We start from the raw sequence: 21,900 nt of genomic DNA on the forward strand, positions 1-21,900 counted from the left end.
ACGCTTGATATTTATAACAATAGCAACAACTGTGTAGTAATTATAAGAGCTGTGACAACATGAGTATATTAGTCAAAATGAGTATATTGGTCAACATGGGTATATTGGTCAAAGAGGTATATTAGCCTACATGAGTCTATGCATGGGATTCATGAACACACTGCCTTGTATCTAAGTCTAAAGCTCTCATCACAGCGTGATTTCCTTATTAAATGTTACATTTAAAATTTAAAGTCAATTTTAAAATATGTAATTGTATTGGGTTTGCGTTGTTGTGGTTACTTGATCTATCAGGCATGGAGCCATATCTTCAGAAGACTTTCTTCGGGGGGGGGGGGGGGCGGACACTGTTAAAAGTATATATTTTCAATATAAATTATATAAATTATATAAATTATTATTTATATATTTTTTTATTTATTTATATATTTTTATATATTATTATTATAAATTATATAAATTTCATTTCGTTCGGGGGGGGGGGGGGGGGGGGGCGGTAAAAAAATTTCGGCGGGGCTTAGCCCCCCCCCCCTCCCCCGAAGAGATGCCTGGAAGAAACTATGGTCTCAACAGCTCATAGGTAGTGAGGCATGAATTCCCATTTATTTGCTAGAGAGCTTGCTTTGATCGAAGTTTAAATTAAAGTTTCCGGTTTTTTACGTTTAATTATGGCATTGCTTTGTGTTAATTTAAGAACAAGTCGATTGGTTTTGTTAAGATTTAAATACGTGTCACAATGTTTCCAAGCTTAGATAATTACACCGCCATCATTTAATAAATGCGCAGAATCTAATTAGTCATAGTTTAAGTCATACTTTAAATGCATGGAGAAGATTCTGAGAATCGCGAATTTCCGCAGATGTCATTTAGGCCTAAACGAAACTAACGCCCGCTAAACTACGTATCATTACATCCGCATGGATGAATATAACTATAAGTAGCACCACTCGCTGATGAACGACACTTAGCAGCTGAGCTGGTGAGCTGTTTTTATGCTCTTCTTAGCAGGTCGGCGTTGTATTATGAGTCTATTTTGTGAGTAGTTGTAAGCTTTTTAAAAATGTAGTCTATTTCTCCCAGTTTCAAATTTTGTGGACATGCATGTCGAAAACTTAACATTTCATAATGAATGTTAAGAAATAAGGAATGTTCTAGAATGATAAATGTTCTAAAACCCGGGTTAAAATGAATTTTTTTTTCATCAGAAAAGATCCATAATGATAATGTTTTATAATAAGGAAAGCTCGCTAATGAAGAATGTTCTAAAATAATAAATGTTTATATTGATAAATGTACTACAAAGAGGAATGTTTTATTTTGAAGAATTTTCTAGAGTGAGGAATGTTCTAGATCGAGGAATGTTCTAGATTAAGGAATGATCTCTAATGAAGAATGCTATATTAGGACAAGTAGTCAGTTTCCTCTTGCTACTTACATTTAAATAAGCCTTGTGGTAATTGCACATTGTTATTAAGTGAACATTGTTGTTCAATGCAGGTTGATTCTAAATACACATTGTTATTAAGTGAACATTTTTATTAAATGCAGATTGATTCTAAATACACATTGTTATTAAGTGAACATTTTTATTAAATGCAGATTGATTTTAAATTAACATTGTTATTAAGTATATATTGTTGCTATAGCATCGTTGTTAAATGCCAATCTATTTTGTTCCAGGCTGATAATTAGGTATCAGTAGCCACTCATATAGAATGGTAAGGTGATCTCTTGTATCTGTTAGTTATCTGATTGGTTTAATTATAGTCACATGATGGCGACTTAATTTTTACATTTTTTTTAATCGACGAGTTAATGGACTGCTAATTAGCGTGTCACTTCAAAAAAAAAAAAAAGAATATATGCAGAGGCGTAGTTAGGGTAAATCGAAAGTAAGCAAGGCGGCTCAGGGGGCCATTTTTCCTCTTTAAATAAACTGACGCTTTTACATTTCAATTATAGTATTTGTTTGTTTTTTTTTTTTTAATTTTAGTCCTCTTTGCTCCTTATGGAGCATAGGGACTCCACCATTTTGTTTTACATATAAATAATTTTAAAAAGAAAACAAAAATCCAGTTTCTTGTGTACTATAGAAATAATTTTAGGTTCCAAAAAGGGATCCAGTTATTTCTTACTGCACCGGCAGTAGCATTTGGGGGGGGGGGGGGGGGGGGCTTACAGTGTCCTAGTTTAATAGTAACACTGTTGTCGTTTCTGGGTGGTTGGGCAAGACATTGACAAAATTAGTCTATAATTAAACTTGAACTTTGACTCTTCTGTGAGATTGGCACCGGCACCCGTAAATTTACATTCATCGCTACAAACCTCAACTAAATGGGAATTTCTCTTCCCGACTTTAAAGACCCCCCCATTTGGACCACGCCTTTGGACGCTACTGTATTTGGTTACTTTAAAAAAAAAAAGTAACTGCACGCCTGTTACATTGTTACAAAACTGTGGGTTAGTAGGCCTTCGTTATAATATAGTATGAATACACAATCAGAACGTATATAATCCAGAATGTACAAAATATTGATAATAATTCAAACCCTCCATCGTATGTACCAGTTGATTCCTTCGCTACCCATCTTTAACTCAGTTGTAACCTAACAGCTGAAAAACGGGCTTACTGATAATTTTTGCATATGGGTCCGAAAATCCTAGCTACGCCACTGAATATGTCTACCAAAAGGTACTAAAAGTTCTATATGCATGTAACTTATTTGTTCACATGCAATTCATTAGGCTGATAAATAATATGTAGTTACTTAAAATATACAACAATTCGGTTTTATATATATATACCTTTTAGCGCAATTTCCTTACAGGAATTGCGATTATTAACTCGTCATTTCTGGATGGATGTGTGTCCCCAGCTTTAAGTCGTATCTCCTCCTCAACGAAGGAATATCAAGGACTAGTTCCAAAAGCAAATATGTTAAGCAAGTTCCGAGGATAATTGTGGGCCAATAAAATTCCCAGAATTCCTTCCTGGATTTCCCGGAAAAGCCAAAAAAACTCGGAAAAAATGCAGTTTTTGGCCCATATCTCGGCAACCAGACCACTTAGCGACTTGAAACCTTTACCAATCGATTCCTGCCATAATTTAGACCAATATTGCCGAAGAAAGTTTTCAAAAATATCCTTTCGTTCGGTCACAAATTTTTTAAAAAAATTACATAAACACCTACAAACCGATCGTTCTCCTAGCTTGAACGCACTCCAGCATTATACGTCTTGTGTTTTGTCCCCGTGTGTGCTTTACGATACTACAGAGCTAGGGGTTATGAACATGACACACTACAATACTATATAGCAGGGGTCGGCAACCTTTTGAGACAGAAGAGCCAAAAGTTACAATTTACAAAATTTCCCAGCTTTTAAAGAGCCACTAACATTTAAATTTCAATATTATATATATATATATATATATATATATATATATATATATATATATATATATATATATATATCTATATCTATATCTATATATATCTATATCTATATCTATATCTATATCTATATCTATATCTATATCTATATCTATATCTATATCTATATCTATATCTATATCTATATCTATATCTATATCTATATCTATATCTATATCTATATCTATATCTATATCTATATCTATATCTATATCTATATCTATATCTATATCTATATCTATATCTATATCTATATCTATATCTATATCTATATCTATATCTATATCTATATCTATATCTATATATATATATATATATATATATATATATATATATATATATATATATATATATATATATATATATATATATATATATATAGGCATGTAGGTGTGTGCGTGTGTGTGTCTGATTGTCTTTTATTCATTACTACACCTTAAACCCGATCGCCATGAAACTTTAGGCCAGGGGTCTCCAAACTTTTCAGTCCGAGGGCCGCATTAACTATCAAATTTCAGTTCGGGGGCCAGTTTCTTCCAGGCATGTCTTTGATTTTTCTGGGCGAAGTTTTTCATCCATCATCAACAAACGATTTTTCCGTTGCACAAAAAGATCTCCGCGGGCCGGATGAGAGGACTCCGCGGGCCGCATCCGGCCCTCGGGCCGTAGTTTGGAGACCCCTGCTTTAGGCTGTTGTTGAGATTACTCCTCCGGAGGTATCTACAAAAAAAAAAGTCAAATTCGCAGGGGTTGCGCCCGGCACGGAGCGATTCGGTTTATAAAATTAAAAGTCGATTGATGATTGACACCGTTCATCCGATCGCCAAGAAACTTTGTGGAGTGATTAAAACAATCCAGTGGAGGTTTCTTAAAAAAATCGTTTTTAATTTCGCAAGGGCGGCGCCCCGGGAGGGTGCGGTAATTAAAAAAATATACGTCGGACGCGGTTCGACACCGTTTATCCGAGTGCCATGAAACTTTGGAGAGTAAATAAGAATACTCCCGAGATTTTATGCAAAAAAATAAATTCTTATGGGTATTGCCCGGGAGGGTGTGATTTTCGTCAGTACACGGTTTGGCGCCCAGAGTTCCAGAACGGGTATGTTAGCACTTGGAATCCTTTTATTGGGCGTCCTGCATAGCGGGTAAGGGTTACTACTTTATTCATCCGCCAGCGCCTCGTCGATTGCGCGATCCGAAGAGCCCCGGCTCACCTGCGAGCACTATGGCGCCTACGTTCGTTTTTTTTTTAAAAAAAAGGCTATACACTAAAGACACGATGGGCATCAATAACCATTGACTTAATCGAATCAGGCGCGCCCTACGACGCGCCGGCAGGGAGCATTTTGGCGCCCCGGGCTTACCCGTGAGCGCCACAGCGCCTACGTTCATTTACGATACAATGAGTTGCTATAGTCGCTTACTAAATCGAATGATGCGCGTCCACCGGCGTCTCTGCAGAGTGCAATTTGGCGTCCAGGGCTTTCCCGAGAGCACTACGCGACTACGTTAGTTTTAAGGAGCACCCTACAATATTGATAATGCGGCACACGACAATCGACGATTAAAAGGGGATGTACATGGCACCCTCGCGATAGTGTAATCGGGTTCACAAGAGCGCCACTTCTCGTCCCCGACACTTTAAGCGGTGAGTGAATAACGGTGATATCACGGTGAGTGATTAACTTACACTCAAGGCTTTCATACAGCACGCCCCATGGAGAGCTGGGTTGTAGTGTAGGTCAACCCGTGCCCCGATAAATATGATCCAAGCACAGGCATTGTTTACAATTAAATAACTCAATTTTAGAAAACAAGGAAGTACATTGAAAAATGGAGTAACTAAATACTCTAATAGAATGGTGAATGTTTATTGTTTATATTTATTATTATATCGTTCATTACTGAGAGTTGCAGACTAATATATTCACGAGTTTAAAAATAAAATAAAATAATTATTAGTATTTTTGCATGGAGCTGAAGAGCCGCACCTTGACATCAAAAGAGCCGCATGCGGCTCGCGAGCCGCAGGTTGCCGACCCTTGCTATATAGCAATATATAGATATAGATCTATGGGGAAAGGGACGTGTCAAAATAATCTATTTTTCGCTGTCTTTTAGATCTTGCTATAAGTTTATTTTTTACTTATTAATTCAAACGTTATTTTTGTACCCTATTAATTTATTTATAATTTATATGAGAGTGATAGGGAGTTACAATTACAAGGTTTTGTTTCGCTAGGCCTAATCATTTTTTCACATTTTTTAAAAACAAACTTGATCACTATCTATTTTTAGATAACATAAGGAAATTGCGCTTAAATTGTCACTAGACTTTTTATTAACTTGTTTATATTGCTATATTGATTTATGTACAAACTTAACACTAAATATATATACTTTTGTATTGTACAGTTTAATTTACAAAATCTTTGTAAATTTTCGTCCTCATTTGATTTTAGGATTGTGTCTGCAATATAATGTGTAGGGGTGCCCGTTCAGTAGGTAAGGTATAGTGTAATACTTGCACAATAGGTAAGGTATATTGTAATATTCGCATAATATGTAAGGTATATTGTAATACTTGCTAGCACATTCACATCATTTGATTTGAGAGTTGTGTGAACTAAATACTCGTGTTGTTGCACTGAGCGCATTGTGTAGACAAACAGGCACGCAGTAAAACAAACAAACTTAATTCTCTCCCATGCCTCTACCTAACCTTTAGAAGGTCACTTAACGTGTGACCTGAAAAACTGACATCAAATGTCAAAACAGACATTATGATGTATCTCATACAACAGGTCAGTAGGATTAGACCCCCCCCCCCTTTTCACGATGTCTAACGCATCACCCTATGATGAACCTGCACTGGTTATCGATACTTGCAGTTTACTGGCGTCAATAGTCAAAGTGTGAATACCCTTTTTATTGAAACTTTTCCGGTCATTTCACAACAAAAAATATGTGTAAATGATGATCCCCATGCTGATAAAAGAAAGAACAAATTAAATTTCAAATTATAAACGAAATGCTAATACATATATATATATATATATATATATATATATATATATATATATATATATATATATATATATATATATATATATATATATATATATATATATATATATATATATGTATGTATATATACATATATATGTATATATATATACATATATATATACATATATATATATATATATATATATATATATATATATATATATATATATATATATATATATATATATATATATATATATATATATATATATATATAATAAAAAATATCACAAGTTTAAGTAGATAAAATTCACTAAAACACAAACATTGAATTTGTCGATTTATTTTATTTTCTAACACGCAGCAAAGAACTTCGCAAAAGTAAGTCTTTTTTTTTTGACAATAGAAATAAGCACACACATACTAATGTAGAACTCAAAACAAAAAATTATTTCCAAATATTAGAATATTTATTTTTAAAACTAATCACTATCTTGCTTTCTGTCCTTTAAAAAAAATACGAATCCTTTTAAGAGATAATCAATTAAAAACCCATTCATTCTAATAATTTTACTAAACTGACTAAATATTCATGCGTTTCTATGTTTCAGTCAAAGCTATCAATCAGTAAGTTGATGCCTTATATATCGCTTGTTTCTATGCATGTTAACATTACTTAACAAAATAGAACTACACAGGTTTTTAAATTGTACGGTAGTATAGGATGTGTAACAACATTAAGTCTTTTCTAAACCCCTAACTCCTACAACAACATTCATTCTATTCTTGACCTCTGACCCACAACATTCATTCTATTATTGACCCCTGACCCACAACAACATTCATTCTATTCTTGACCCCTGACCCACAACAACATTCATTCTATTCTTGACCCCTGACCCACAACATTCATTCTATTCTTGACCCCTGACCCACAACATTCATTCTATTCTTGACCCCTGACCCACAACAACATTCATTCTATTATTGACCCCTGACCCACAACAACATTCATTCTATTCTTGACCCCTGACCCACAACATTCATTCTATTCTTGACCCCTGACCCACAACAACATTCATTCTATTATTGACCCCTGACCCACAACAACATTCATTCTATTCTTGACCCCTGACCCACAACAACATTCATTCTATTCTTGACCCCTGACCCACAACATTCATTCTATTCTTGACCCCTGACCCACAACATTCATTCTATTCTTGACCCCTGACCCACAACAACATTCATTCTATTATTGACCCCTGACCCACAACAACATTCATTCTATTCTTGATCCCTGACCCACAACAACATTCATTCTATTATTGACCCCTGACCCACAACAACATTCATTCTATTCTTGACCCCTGACCCACAACATTCATTCTATTCTTGACCCCTGACCCACAACAACATTCATTCTATTATTGACCTTGACCCCACAGACCCTCGACTACTGGCTAAAGCGGACATCCATCTGATCGTCCAGTCCCCCAGCACTGAGGCCGCCTATAGAACACAGATAGAGAGTATCATCCGACTCTCCAGGGAGTATGACAAAAATGACGTCACCATGATGGTGATCATTGTGGGAGCAGTAGAGCACAGGTGTGTGGATTCCAGCAAGTTCCAGACTCAGGCGATGTTCGAGCAGGTATAACATGCCCAATAGTCTAGAATTGTAAGTAGTGTCCTAAAAGACAACACTCCCCCCTCCACAGCCCTCGTCCATTCTCCTTACTTCTAGACTTGCCCACACATACGAAAGACAAACTATTTTTTCCAGGCACTGACCACCACTGTCTATCTGGGCCACTGCACGCAAGTGTCGGTAGCCTTGAAAGTGGCCAGAGAAAACTACATGAGCTCCTATGATGGCCGCCCAGGGGTGAAGAAGTTGGCCATGATTCTGAACGTGGCCAGCGACTGTGGGGAAGAAACCTCGGCTGTTGATGAAGCGAACAAGATCAAGCTGATGGTGTCTGTGGTTGTTGTCGTCTCAGTTGGTGCCGGTAATCGGACATTCCTTGACCGTCTGACGTCAAAATCTGACAACGTCTTGACCTTCTCTAGTGACCTTGAGCTGATTGATAATGGCACTCAACAAATCAAAGAGATGACGTGCCGCATTGGTACGGCGAAAATTTGAACTCTTCTCTTTCAAATTAGATCAATAGCTTTAGTTTCTTTAAAAAAAACACACCATTTGGTTTAGTATTACCCACGGTTTTACAGCACACTTTACATCACACTTTACATCGCTGTAAACGATGGCCAGATGCCTCATATGTTTAAAATAAACCGGGAGTGATCTCCCCTAAACTTTCTCGAATATTCTTATATAAAACAACAGGGGATGGGAACTCGGGCTATAGACGGTGCGCGGACCTTTGACCACAGGTGCTTTGACCATAGGGGGTTTGACCATAGGGGGTTTGACCACAGCGGAGCTTTGACCATAGGGGGCTTTGACCATAGGGGGTTTGACCACAGCGGGGCTTTGACCATAGCGGTGCTTTGACCATAGGGGGTTTGATCATAAGGGGTTTGACCATAGGGGGTTTGACCACATGTGTTTTCTCAGCAGAGGGTCTTTGATCACATGTGGTCTATCAACTGGTGTTTGATCACAAGCGCTGCGTCCGGCTTTGATCATAGATGTGATACAATTAACACGATTTTATACATGTTTCCTGAGAGTACGTTAATAGAAATTAACATGTATTTAAAAGAAGCCAAGAACTATATTTTAGTCTCCACATAAAGGCTGGTGCTAGGCCTCATAGATTTATTTTAAATATAAATGAAACACAAATAATGCGACATATAACAAGCTTCACAAATAAATAATGTAGATGTACTTTAAAATACATAGCATATATAAAGGATAAAAAAATGATACAAAACTTGCCAAAAATATAGTCAAAGATGTAATACATAAAATGGTTAACTAAATGACAGATGTGCGATAGCACGCAAATATGTCAGTACATCTGTTTGACCATATGTCTGGACAGCACGTTGTACTTTTTCGTGCAGCATCTTGTATAGAGTCTCAGCTGGGAAGCTTGCCCCTGCAACACCTTGCAAGAAAGTTGTCTTTTGCCGTGTGCAGTCCATCTGCAGACCTTCAAGGAAACGCCACATTGTTTGGTTACTACATTGGAGGAGAGACTGAAGACTGTAATGCCATCCTTCACAAATTTTATTTGTTCGTGCTACACCATCGCCAATCGTGTGCAAGATTCTCCATGGTTTTTAAATAGAGTAGTTTAGATGACTTGTATTTATACATGATGATTTAACATATTATTACATCATGTCGAAATTTAAAATATAATTTAGCAACTTTTAAAATAAATCCTTACCATATATGGACAGCATTGGACAAACCACCTGAGATCAAAGACCCTATGTGGACAAAAAAACCTATGATCAAAGCCGGACACAGCGCTTGTGATCAAACACCAGTTGATAGACCACCTGTGATCAAAGACCCTCTGCTGAGAAAACACCTGTGGTCAAACCCCCTATGGTCAAACCCCCTATGATCAAACCCCCTATGGTCAAAGCACCGCTATGGTCAAAGCCCCGCTGTGGTCAAAACCCCTATGGTCAAAGCCCCTATGGTCAAAGCTCCGCTGTGGTCAAACCCCCTATGGTCAAAACCCCTATGGTCAAAGCACCTGTGGTCAAAGGTCCTAGGACCCTATAGACATGATTTTTTAATCCATTTTAAATACTTAAAGTTTTAAAAATAGAATCTGAAATAGTACTCAAGTTATAGGCTTTTGAAAAATTCAAAGTAGAAAAAGTACCACTTCTGGTTATCGGAAATCGCTCAAAAGTTGATACGGATCTACGATTTTGATAAAATACTTATATATGAAATTTCATCAACCTATCTGTAACGGTACTCAAGTAATCGTGTTAACACACACACAGACATACGGACAGGATTGCAAAGCCCAGTTTTTCAGAATGGATTACGCATAAAACCTCTTAATTTTGATAAATCTGGATTGATAATTTTTGCCCGATTAAAATAAGTCCTCTATACTTCGGATGTGATGAATGACTGAGGTGTAATACGGTGAAAATTGTTAAAATTTCAAGAGATTTTTTTGCACGATTACAATACTTTCTCTATACTTCGTATATACGAGAAAGTAAAAATTATATAATGTAATACAAAATATCCGAGAGCTTACGAAACAAATTTTAGAATGTATACGAAGTAATAAAAATATGAATGCAATAAATTACAGCTCCAAAGCACAACATATGCGCTGATATTGGTTTGATGATCGATGCCTCGGAAAGTATCGGACATGACGACTTTACCAAGCTGCTGATCTTCATCGTGGGGCTGACTGAGTATTTCAACATCGGTGCGGACAGCGTGCAGTTCGCTGCCATGCTGTTCGGCAGCTCAGTGCAAACGCTGTTCAACCTTCAGGTAGCATCACACGCCACAATCAGACAGGTAAAACACAATTCTACAGCAGGTCACCTGCCTCTGCAGCCTGATATGTTAGCAATATATGATACCAAATGCAACTAGGATTGATTGATTAACCTGATATGTTAGCAATATATGATACCAAATGCAACGAGGATTGATTGATTAACCTGATATGTTAGCAATATATGATACCAAATGTAGCTAGGATTGATTGATTAACCTGATATGTTAGCAATATATGATACCAAATGCAACTAGGATTGATTGATTAACCTGATATGTTAGCAATATATGATACCAAATGTAGCTAGGATTGATTGATTAACCTGATATGTTAGCAATATATGATACCAAATGTAGCTAGGATTGATTGATTAACCTGATATGTTAGCAATATATGATACCAAATGCAACTAGGATTGATTGATTAACCTGATATGTTAGCAATATATGATACCAAATGTAGCTAGGATTGATTGATTAACCTGATATGTTAGCAATATATGATACCAAATGTAGCTAGGATTGATTGATTAACCTGATATGTTAGCAATATATGATACCAAATGTAGCTAGGATTGATTGATTAACCTGATATGTTAGCAATATATGATACCAAATGTAGCTAGGATTGATTGATTAACCTGATATGTTAGCAATATATGATACCAAATGTAGCTAGGATTGATTGATTAACCTGATATGTTAGCAATATATGATACCAAATGTAGCTAGGATTGATTGATTAACCTGATATGTTAGCAATATATGATACCAAATGTAGCTAGGATTGATTGATTTTAACCTGATATGTTAGCAATATATGATACCAAATGTAGCTAGGATTGATTGATTAACCTGATATGTTAGCAATATATGATACCAAATGCAACTAGCAGGGGCGTAGCGAGGGGGGGCGGGGGGTGCGGACCGCACCGGGTGACACCATTTAGGGGGGTGACACCAAGGCAAAAAATAGCAAAATATATAGAGAAAAACTCGAGGGGGGGGGGTGCAAATCGAAAGTTTGAGGGGGGGTGCAAATCGAAAACTCGAGGGGGGGTGCAAATCGAAAGTTTGAGGGGGGGGGGGGGTGCAAATCGAAAATTTGAAAGTTTGTCCCTGGGAAGGGTCTCTATGCCTCTGGGGGGTGACACCATTAAGTGCCGCACCGGGTGACACCCGACCTCGCTACGCCACTGGCAACTAGGATTGATTGATTAACCTGATATGTTAGCAATATATGATACCAAAGGTAACTAGGATTGATTGATTAACCTGATATGTTAGCAATATATGATACCAAATGTAGCTAGGATTGATTGATTAACCTGATATGTTAGCAATATATGATACCAAATGTAGCTAGGATTGATTGATTAACCTGATATGTTAGCAATATATGATACCAAATGTAGCTAGGATTGATTGATTAACCTGATATGTTAGCAATATATGATACCAAATGTAGCTAGGATTGATTGATTAACCTGATATGTTAGCAATATATGATACCAAATGTAGCTAGGATTGATTGATTAACCTGATATGTTAGCAATATATGATACCAAATGCAACTAGGATTGATTGATTAACCTGATATGTTAGCAATATATGATACCAAATGCAACTAGGATTGATTGATTAACCTGATATGTTAGCAATATATGATACCAAATGTAGCTAGGATTGATTGATTAACCTGATATGTTAGCAATATATGATACCAAATGTAGCTAGGATTGATTGATTAACCTGATATGTTAGCAATATATGATACCAAATGTAGCTAGGATTGATTGATTAACCTGATATGTTAGCAATATATGATACCAAATGCAACTAGGATTGATTGATTAACCTGATATGTTAGCAATATATGATACCAAATGTAGCTAGGATTGATTGATTAACCTGATATGTTAGCAATATATGATACCAAATGTAGCTAGGATTGATTGATTAACCTGATATGTTAGCAATATATGATACCAAATGTAGCTAGGATTGATTGATTAACCTGATATGTTAGCAATATATGATACCAAATGTAGCTAGGATTGATTGATTAACCTGATATGTTAGCAATATATGATACCAAATGTAGCTAGGATTGATTGATTAACCTGATATGTTAGCAATATATGATACCAAATGTAGCTAGGATTGATTGATTAACCTGATATGTTAGCAATATATGATACCAAATGTAGCTAGGATTGATTGATTTTAACCTGATATGTTAGCAATATATGATACCAAATGTAGCTAGGATTGATTGATTAACCTGATATGTTAGCAATATATGATACCAAATGCAACTAGCAGGGGCGTAGCGAGGGGGGGCGGGGGGTGCGGACCGCACCGGGTGACACCATTTAGGGGGGTGACACCAAGGCAAAAAATAGCAAAATATATAGAGAAAAACTCGAGGGGGGGTGCAAATCGAAAGTTTGAGGGGGGGTGCAAATCGAAAACTCGAGGGGGGGTGCAAATCGAAAGTTTGAGGGGGGGGGGTGCAAATCGAAAATTTGAAAGTTTGTCCCTGGGAAGGGTCTCTATGCCTCTGGGGGGTGACACCATTAAGTGCCGCACCGGGTGACACCCGACCTCGCTACGCCACTGGCAACTAGGATTGATTGATTAACCTGATATGTTAGCAATATATGATACCAAAGGTAACTAGGATTGATTGATTAACCTGATATGTTAGCAATATATGATACCAAATGTAGCTAGGATTGATTGATTAACCTGATATGTTAGCAATATATGATACCAAATGTAGCTAGGATTGATTGATTAACCTGATATGTTAGCAATATATGATACCAAATGTAGCTAGGATTGATTGATTAACCTGATATGTTAGCAATATATGATACCAAATGTAGCTAGGATTGATTGATTAACCTGATATGTTAGCAATATATGATACCAAATGTAGCTAGGATTGATTGATTAACCTGATATGTTAGCAATATATGATACCAAATGCAACTAGGATTGATTGATTAACCTGATATGTTAGCAATATATGATACCAAATGCAACTAGGATTGATTGATTAACCTGATATGTTAGCAATATATGATACCAAATGTAGCTAGGATTGATTGATTAACCTGATATGTTAGCAATATATGATACCAAATGTAGCTAGGATTGATTGATTAACCTGATATGTTAGCAATATATGATACCAAATGCAACTAGGATTGATTGATTAACCTGATATGTTAGCAATATATGATACCAAATGTAACTAGGATAGATTGATTAACCTGATATGTTAGCAATATATGATACCAAATGCAACTAGGATTGATTGATTAACCTGATATGTTAGCAATATATGATACCAAATGTAACTAGGATAGATTGATTAACCTGATATGTTAGCAATATATGATACCAAATGCAACTAGGATTGATTGATTAACCTGATATGTTAGCAATATATGATACCAAATGTAGCTAGGATTGATTGATTAACCTGATATGTTAGCAATATATGATACCAAATGTAGCTAGGATTGATTGATTAACCTGATATGTTAGCAATATATGATACCAAATGCAACTAGGATTGATTGATTAACCTGATATGTTAGCAATATATGATACCAAATGCAACTAGGATTGATTGATTAACCTGATATGTTAGCAATATATGATACCAAATGTAGCTAGGATTGATTGATTAACCTGATATGTTAGCAATATATGATACCAAATGTAGCTAGGATTGATTGATTAACCTGATATGTTAGCAATATATGATACCAAATGCAACTAGGATTGATTGATTAACCTGATATGTTAGCAATATATGATACCAAATGTAACTAGGATGGATTGATTAACCTGATATGTTAGCAATATATGATACCAAATGCAACTAGGATTGATTGATTAACCTGATATGTTAGCAATATATGATACCAAATGTAACTAGGATTGATTGATTAACCTGATATGTTAGCAATATATGATACCAAATGCAACTAGGATTGATTGATTAACCTGATATGTTAGCAATATATGATACCAAATGTAACTAGGATTGATTGATTAACCTGATATGTTAGCAATATATGATACCAAATGTAACTAGGATTGATTGATTAACCTGATATGTTAGCAATATATGATACCAAATGTAACTAGGATTGATTGATTAACCTGAAATGTTAGCAATATATGATACCAAATGCAACTAGGATTGATTGATTAACCTGATATGTTAGCAATATATGATACCAAATGTAACTAGGATTGATTGATTAACCTGATATGTTAGCAATATATGATACCAAATGTAACTAGGATAGATTGATTAACCTGATATGTTAGCAATATATGATACCAAATGCAACTAGGATTGATTGATTAACCTGATATGTTAGCAATATATGATACCAAATGTAGCTAGGATTGATTGATTAACCTGATATGTTAGCAATATATGATACCAAATGTAGCTAGGATTGATTGATTAACCTGATATGTTAGCAATATATGATACCAAATGCAACTAGGATTGATTGATTAACCTGATATGTTAGCAATATATGATACCAAATGCAACTAGGATTGATTGATTAACCTGATATGTTAGCAATATATGATACCAAATGTAGCTAGGATTGATTGATTAACCTGATATGTTAGCAATATATGATACCAAATGTAGCTAGGATTGATTGATTAACCTGATATGTTAGCAATATATGATACCAAATGCAACTAGGATTGATTGATTAACCTGATATGTTAGCAATATATGATACCAAATGTAACTAGGATAGATTGATTAACCTGATATGTTAGCAATATATGATACCAAATGCAACTAGGATTGATTGATTAACCTGATATGTTAGCAATATATGATACCAAATGTAACTAGGATTGATTGATTAACCTGATATGTTAGCAATATATGATACCAAATGCAACTAGGATTGATTGATTAACCTGATATGTTAGCAATATATGATACCAAATGTAACTAGGATTGATTGATTAACCTGATATGTTAGCAATATATGATACCAAATGTAACTAGGATTGATTGATTAACCTGATATGTTAGCAATATATGATACCAAATGTAACTAGGATTGATTGATTAACCTGAAATGTTAGCAATATATGATACCAAATGCAACTAGGATTGATTGATTAACCTGATATGTTAGCAATATATGATACCAAATGTAACTAGGATTGATTGATTAACCTGATATGTTAGCAATATATGATACCAAATGCAACTAGGATTGATTGATTAACCTGATATGTTAGCAATATATGATACCAAATGCAACTAGGATTGATTGATTAACCTGATATGTTAGCAATATATGATACCAAATGCAACTAGGATTGATTGATTAACCTGATATGTTAGCAATATATGATACCAAATGCAACTAGGATTGATTGATTAACCGTAGTTCAATTTCTTTCATCTGCTTACCATATATCTCATTGGTTGATGTGTTTTCATGGAGAAATGTGTAAAATTAGCTGCTTCATTATTTAAACATTTATTTGTATTGACTTACTGGTACATCGTATGAACACAATTCAATTAGTATATCTAAAAGGTCAATATAAAGTATTGACTAAGTATACCCAGTAGATAGCAGGAAAAAAATGTAAGATTACACATTAAAAATGTGAATTGTTTTCATACTAATTAAACACCTACTAACCGCAGCTAAAATTACAGCATCTTGATTAAGTAAATTGGTAAATTTAAAGTTGCATTAGTCTGTAAGTAAGCTGCATTTATGATTTACTTTCTAGAAACTTCTGGAGGCTCCATACCTAGCAGGAAGTACCAACACAGCTGCAGCTCTTGTAGAGGTCAGGACACGAGTCTTCAGCGTCTCAACAAGACCCAGCTGCCAGAAGATCGTCATCGTCATCACAGACGGTGGGTCAGACAGGAGGGAGGACACAGAGCAGGCGGCTGAGGCATTGAAAGACTCAGGTGTACGGGTGATCGCTATAGGGGTGGGTAGGGCCAACGTGGAGGAGCTGAACGTCATAGCATCCACACCTGGTGACGTCTTCTATGTGGACACGTTTGACGTCCTGCAGACCATCTTTGAAAAGATAGTGGAGCTGACGTCAAAGGTTTGTAGAGATTGGCTCTGTCTTGCGTCATATTTTGATCAGGAACCTCGAAGTTTGGCCGTAGACTGCACCAGCTATCCTGACATTCACGATATCATTTCCCGGCACCCGAGACTGTAGATCGTCTCATTGCTGGGCCGGTGCTCAGATCTAAACATGGTGGTGCCATGGTGGTACGATGCAGGGGTGGGGGGATGGGGCAGCAATTCTGGTGGAAACAGCACGAGTCTGCTATGTTTTGATTGGGTGTAGTCGGTTGTTTTAAATTAAGATCATATGTTCAAGTCAAACTAAGTAAATATTCCTTCCATACAAACAATAGAGGCAGCTTTGCTTTTAACTGCAAATTTTATGCCGACTAATCTAGCTCTTTTAACTGCACATTGGGGGTCGGCGTGGTCGAGTCGGTAAAGCTCATGGTTGCTAAACCGAAAAGTCTCGAGTTCGAACCCTCGGGCAGAAGAGGCTCGTTAGCTGGGGACAGCCACTCTTCTAGGAGAGACAACTCCAAAATCAAACAACTGCTGCCTTGTAGTTTGTTCTTGGTTGGACAAAGGCTATGGAAGCAAATCCATAAAGAAAAGCAGGCTGAAATCGGAGTCAATGGCCTCAATGGCGCATAACCAGTTGACACGTAATCCTTAATTGTGATGGAAGCATCGTCGAGTCGGCGAAGCTCATGGTTGATAAATTCGAAAAAAGTCTCGAGTTCAAACCCTCCCAACACTAATAATTAAGAACGAAGAAGAAGAAGAAGACCTGCACATTTTATGCCGACTAATCTAGCTCTTTTAACTGTACATTTTATGCCGACTAATCTAGCTCTTTTAACTGTACATTTTATGCCGACTAATCTAGCTCTTTTAACTGTACATTTTATGCCGATCAATCTAGCTTTTGTAATTGCTTTTATTTGATTTGTTTCTTCCTATTTAAATAAATGTTTGTCTGTTTACTTTTATTTTAGCCTACTGTGACGACTTTGTCAGTCAGTAAGTTTGTTTTTGTTTTAATTTATAGAATTAGTGGATGCTGATTTGTTATATTGGCTACCTTCTTCTGTTTGACGTGTAAATACATTAGAGCCGCTAGTTCTTGATCTCCCTGGTAGAGTTAGGATAAAACTTGTTTTAGAGACAGTCGTGTTTAAAAGAGAAACAAACTGTTTTAAAACTATTATATTTTCTCCCTAGATCCCAAACTCAAGTCGAAAGCGGACATCCATCTGATCGTCCAGTCCCCCAGCACTGAGGCCGCCTTCAGATCAAAGATGGAGTTTGTCGTCAAACTCTGCAGGGAATATGACAGAAATGACGTCAGTTTGGGGGTGATTGTTGTGGGAAAAGTAAAGCACAGTTACGTAGATTCCAGTAACTTTCAGGAGCAGACGATGTTTGAGCAGGTATATACCTGTCCAAAGTCTTACGCAATTCGTCACTTCCCCCTCCCCGCCCCTCAAGCTTTAACTTAAAATTGTTTGTCCTCATGTAAAAAAAAGGCTAACTGTTTTTCAGGCCCTAATCAACACAGCCTACTTAGGCCACTGCAAAGGAGCCTCAAAGGCATTAAAGATGGCCAGAAAAAACTACATAAGATCCTATGGTGGCCGCCCAGGGGTGAAGAAGTTGGCCATGATTCTGAACGTGGCCAGCGACTGTGGGGACGAAACCTCGGCTGTTGATGAAGCGAACAAGATCAAGCTGATGGTGTCTGAGGTTGTTGTCGTCTCAGTTGGTGCCGGTAATCGGACATTCCTTGACCGTCTGACGTCAAAATCTGACAACGTCTTGACCTTCTCTAGTGACCTTGAGCTGATTGATGGAGCCATCGGACAAATTAAAATCATCACGGCTAGTGTTGGTACGTTTCCTCCCTATGTGCATCCGATATTTTATTTTGTCAGTCTGAAGTTTCCTCCCCCCCCCCTATCCTACAAAGTTTTTGATAACATAAACTTATGTCAGGTTGTCAGAAACATATTTTGGCGCCACTGACTAAAACACATTTTGGCGCCACTGACTGAAACACATTTTGGCGCCACTGACTGAAACATATTTTGGCGCCACTGACTGAAACATATTTTGGCGCCACTGACTGAAACATATTTTGGCGCCACTGACTGAAACACATTTTGGCGCCACTGACTGAAACACATTTTGGCGCCACTGACTGAAACATATTTTGGCGCCACTGACTGAAACACATTTTGGCGCCACTGACTGAAACATATTTTGCCGCCACTGACTGAAACATATTTTGTCCATCTGTTTCAGCTCCCAAGTACGCTCCGGTTGCTGATATTCTTTTCGTCATCGATTCTTCTGGAAGTATCGGCGACGTCAATTACGCGAAAGTGCTGAACTTTATTGTGGTGCTGACGGAATATTTCAACATTGGGCTCACGGCTGTTCTCTTCAGTGCCATGCTGTTCTCAGACTCGACACAGATGTTGTTTACTCTGGATACACAGACACACGCCAGCATTAAACAGGTAGGTACAGCCTCAGTTGTGTGCTGTAGCTAGACACACGCCATCATCAAACAGGTAGGTACAGCCTCAGTTGTGTGCGGGCTGCTGCAGCTAGATACAATAGCAGAATTACAATCTCACGTCATGTATCACATCACTGATATAATCTATCACAACACTGACGTAATGTATCACAACACTAATTTATAAATAAAGTAAGAGATTGTTTGGTCAGCTGGTTGAGCAGACGTGAGACGACTGCTAACCTGAAAGTCTCGAGTTCGAATCCCGGGTTCATGTCAGTAGTATGTCTCTAAGTCCACCCAGCTCTGATGAGTAACTGACTCACGTTAAGGAAAGTAAAAGCGGCCGTGTATAGTACTGATCACACTATCCCTTCATGAGCCGAGGTAACTGAAACAGGTAAACTCTACTTCACCTGCCCCATGGACCGTCAGATTAGAAAGGATACTTAACTCGAACGTAATGTATCGCTACTTAAAGATGTTCATACCTCTTAGTTTCGCATCTGACGATACCCATATATAGGTTTTGCTAACTATATATTTCCCAATAAATAATATTCTTAGATTACTTTTGTATCATTCTCAGCACATAAAATTTAACTCTGAATTATAAAACAATAATAGAAATCTTTTTTTAATGCATAAAATTATTTAATAACAAGCTTTATATAATAATGCACTAAAAAGGAGAAAATACGTGATTTTGTTTAAATTAATACTAATACTTTCGCTGTCTGTGTATCTATCTATCTATCTATCTATCTATGTATCTATCTGACAAGAACGCTCTAGAGAAAACACAAGCAAATTAAAAACTTTCACAGTAAAGCGGAAGCGAAATATGACGTCATAATATTCAGCATATAGTAGAAAAAAGTCGACAGCCGGGAGAGTGCACACAGTAATATGACGTCATTGATTCTCGAGTAAACATTGAATATAAAGGCAATTTTGTCTAATCTTAAAAGTGGTTTGCGTGAAGAGTTTCATTCATACAATTCTTCGGGTAGGGGCGAAGCCCCATCCTCCAGAAAGAACGTCTAAGCCGTCCCCCCCCCCCCACCCCAACTCAAAAGAAATTTCTTCATCGATACTCTATAATAAAAATTACCGCCTAATTAATGTGTCTAATCTAAAAAGTGGTTTGCTTGCAGTTTCTTTCGTGCAATTCTTCGGGTAGTGGCTAAGCGCGACACCAGTGTTTCTTTCAGACTTTTTCCTCCCCGGAGGGGGAAAATTGGGACGGTAGACATGTTTTGGGGTGTGTGTGTGGGGGGGGGGGGGGGGGGGCGGATCCCCCTCCTATCAAGTAGAGTTGCATTAAAGAAACTCTAAATGCGACTTTTGTCATGAATGAGATTAGGTTCATGGTTCAGGGATATTCCTATGACTATATTTTGTATAAATTAAAGTACCGTTTCTGGATAAAAATCCGTTTTCAATGTCATTTTTTGTTTCCGGTTAAATTGAATTAAGGTGGTGATTTTTGTTTTGGTTTTAGTTTAGAGAAAATAGACAGCACTATCAACCTAGCGCCCGTTTTATCCTTCCTCAACGGGCCATTTTTCTCGTATATAATAGTACTCTACTATTTAAATAACAGCATACGTCACATTTTTAATAATGTCGAAAGGTTTCTTATCAACGATGTGTAACGATCTCATGGCGTAAGCAATATATAACTCTTGTTATCCAGACTTTAAAGACCAATACATGAACAGGTGTAAGAAAATATTGCCGATTATTCCAGACTGTTCTCGCGGCGCCCTATCTGTCCGGTGGCACTAACACGGCCGTTGCTCTCCGAGAAGCCGGACAAGCCTTGACCATTGGCGCCAGAAACACCAAAAAGATCGTCATCGTCATCACAGACGGTCAGTCGAACGTGCCGGCTGAGACGTCGACAGCGGCCGTGACCTTGAGGAACTCCGGAGTGCGTGTGATCGCTATAGGGGTGGGCAGCGCTAACCAGGAGGAGCTGAAGGTCATTGCATCCGCCCCTGATGACGTGTACTATGTGGACACATTTGACGTCTTGCAGACCATCTATGACAAGATCGCCGAGATGACGTCATCTTGAGGTCAGTAGGTCATTAATATACTTTAGGAAGTATGTTTAACTTTAAGAATCTGGGTAGGGTTTACAGAGACTTGGTGAAGGTAAGCCTGTATTTACAATAGGTCAAAGTCTAGAATAGACGATACGATACAATTATTGAGCAGCGTTCAATGTATTTTAGTGTTATGAAAAATTTTACGATCTAGCGAATGCATTATTGTGTTTAATATAAAACAGTAAGTGGTGCTACAGAAACGCAAATCATTGTGTCAAATTGTTATACTTAT

At 37.0% G+C, this 21,900-nt stretch overlaps 1 protein-coding gene across 1 annotated transcript; it reads left to right on the forward strand.

Moving 5' to 3' along the window:
* Positions 1-957: 957 nt before the first annotated feature.
* LOC131953280 (collagen alpha-5(VI) chain-like) lies at positions 958-21,635 on the forward strand. Its single transcript, XM_059316401.1, has 14 exons — positions 958-1,035; positions 1,681-1,718; positions 5,894-5,936; positions 6,805-6,821; positions 7,052-7,067; positions 7,889-8,097; positions 8,230-8,575; positions 10,712-10,929; positions 16,726-17,058; positions 18,026-18,050; positions 18,252-18,460; positions 18,573-18,918; positions 19,332-19,549; positions 21,305-21,635. Exons 2-14 carry the CDS (start codon positions 1,716-1,718, stop codon positions 21,632-21,634), a joined length of 2,313 nt encoding a protein of 770 aa, XP_059172384.1. The 5' UTR covers positions 958-1,035; positions 1,681-1,715; the 3' UTR covers position 21,635.
* The last annotated feature ends 265 nt before the right edge of the window (positions 21,636-21,900 follow it).

The sequence above is a fragment of the Physella acuta genome, unplaced genomic scaffold (assembly GCF_028476545.2).
Source record: "Physella acuta isolate Inbredline_101_S28 unplaced genomic scaffold, ASM2847654v3 ptg000076l, whole genome shotgun sequence".
Lineage (NCBI taxonomy): Eukaryota > Metazoa > Mollusca > Gastropoda > Physidae > Physella > Physella acuta.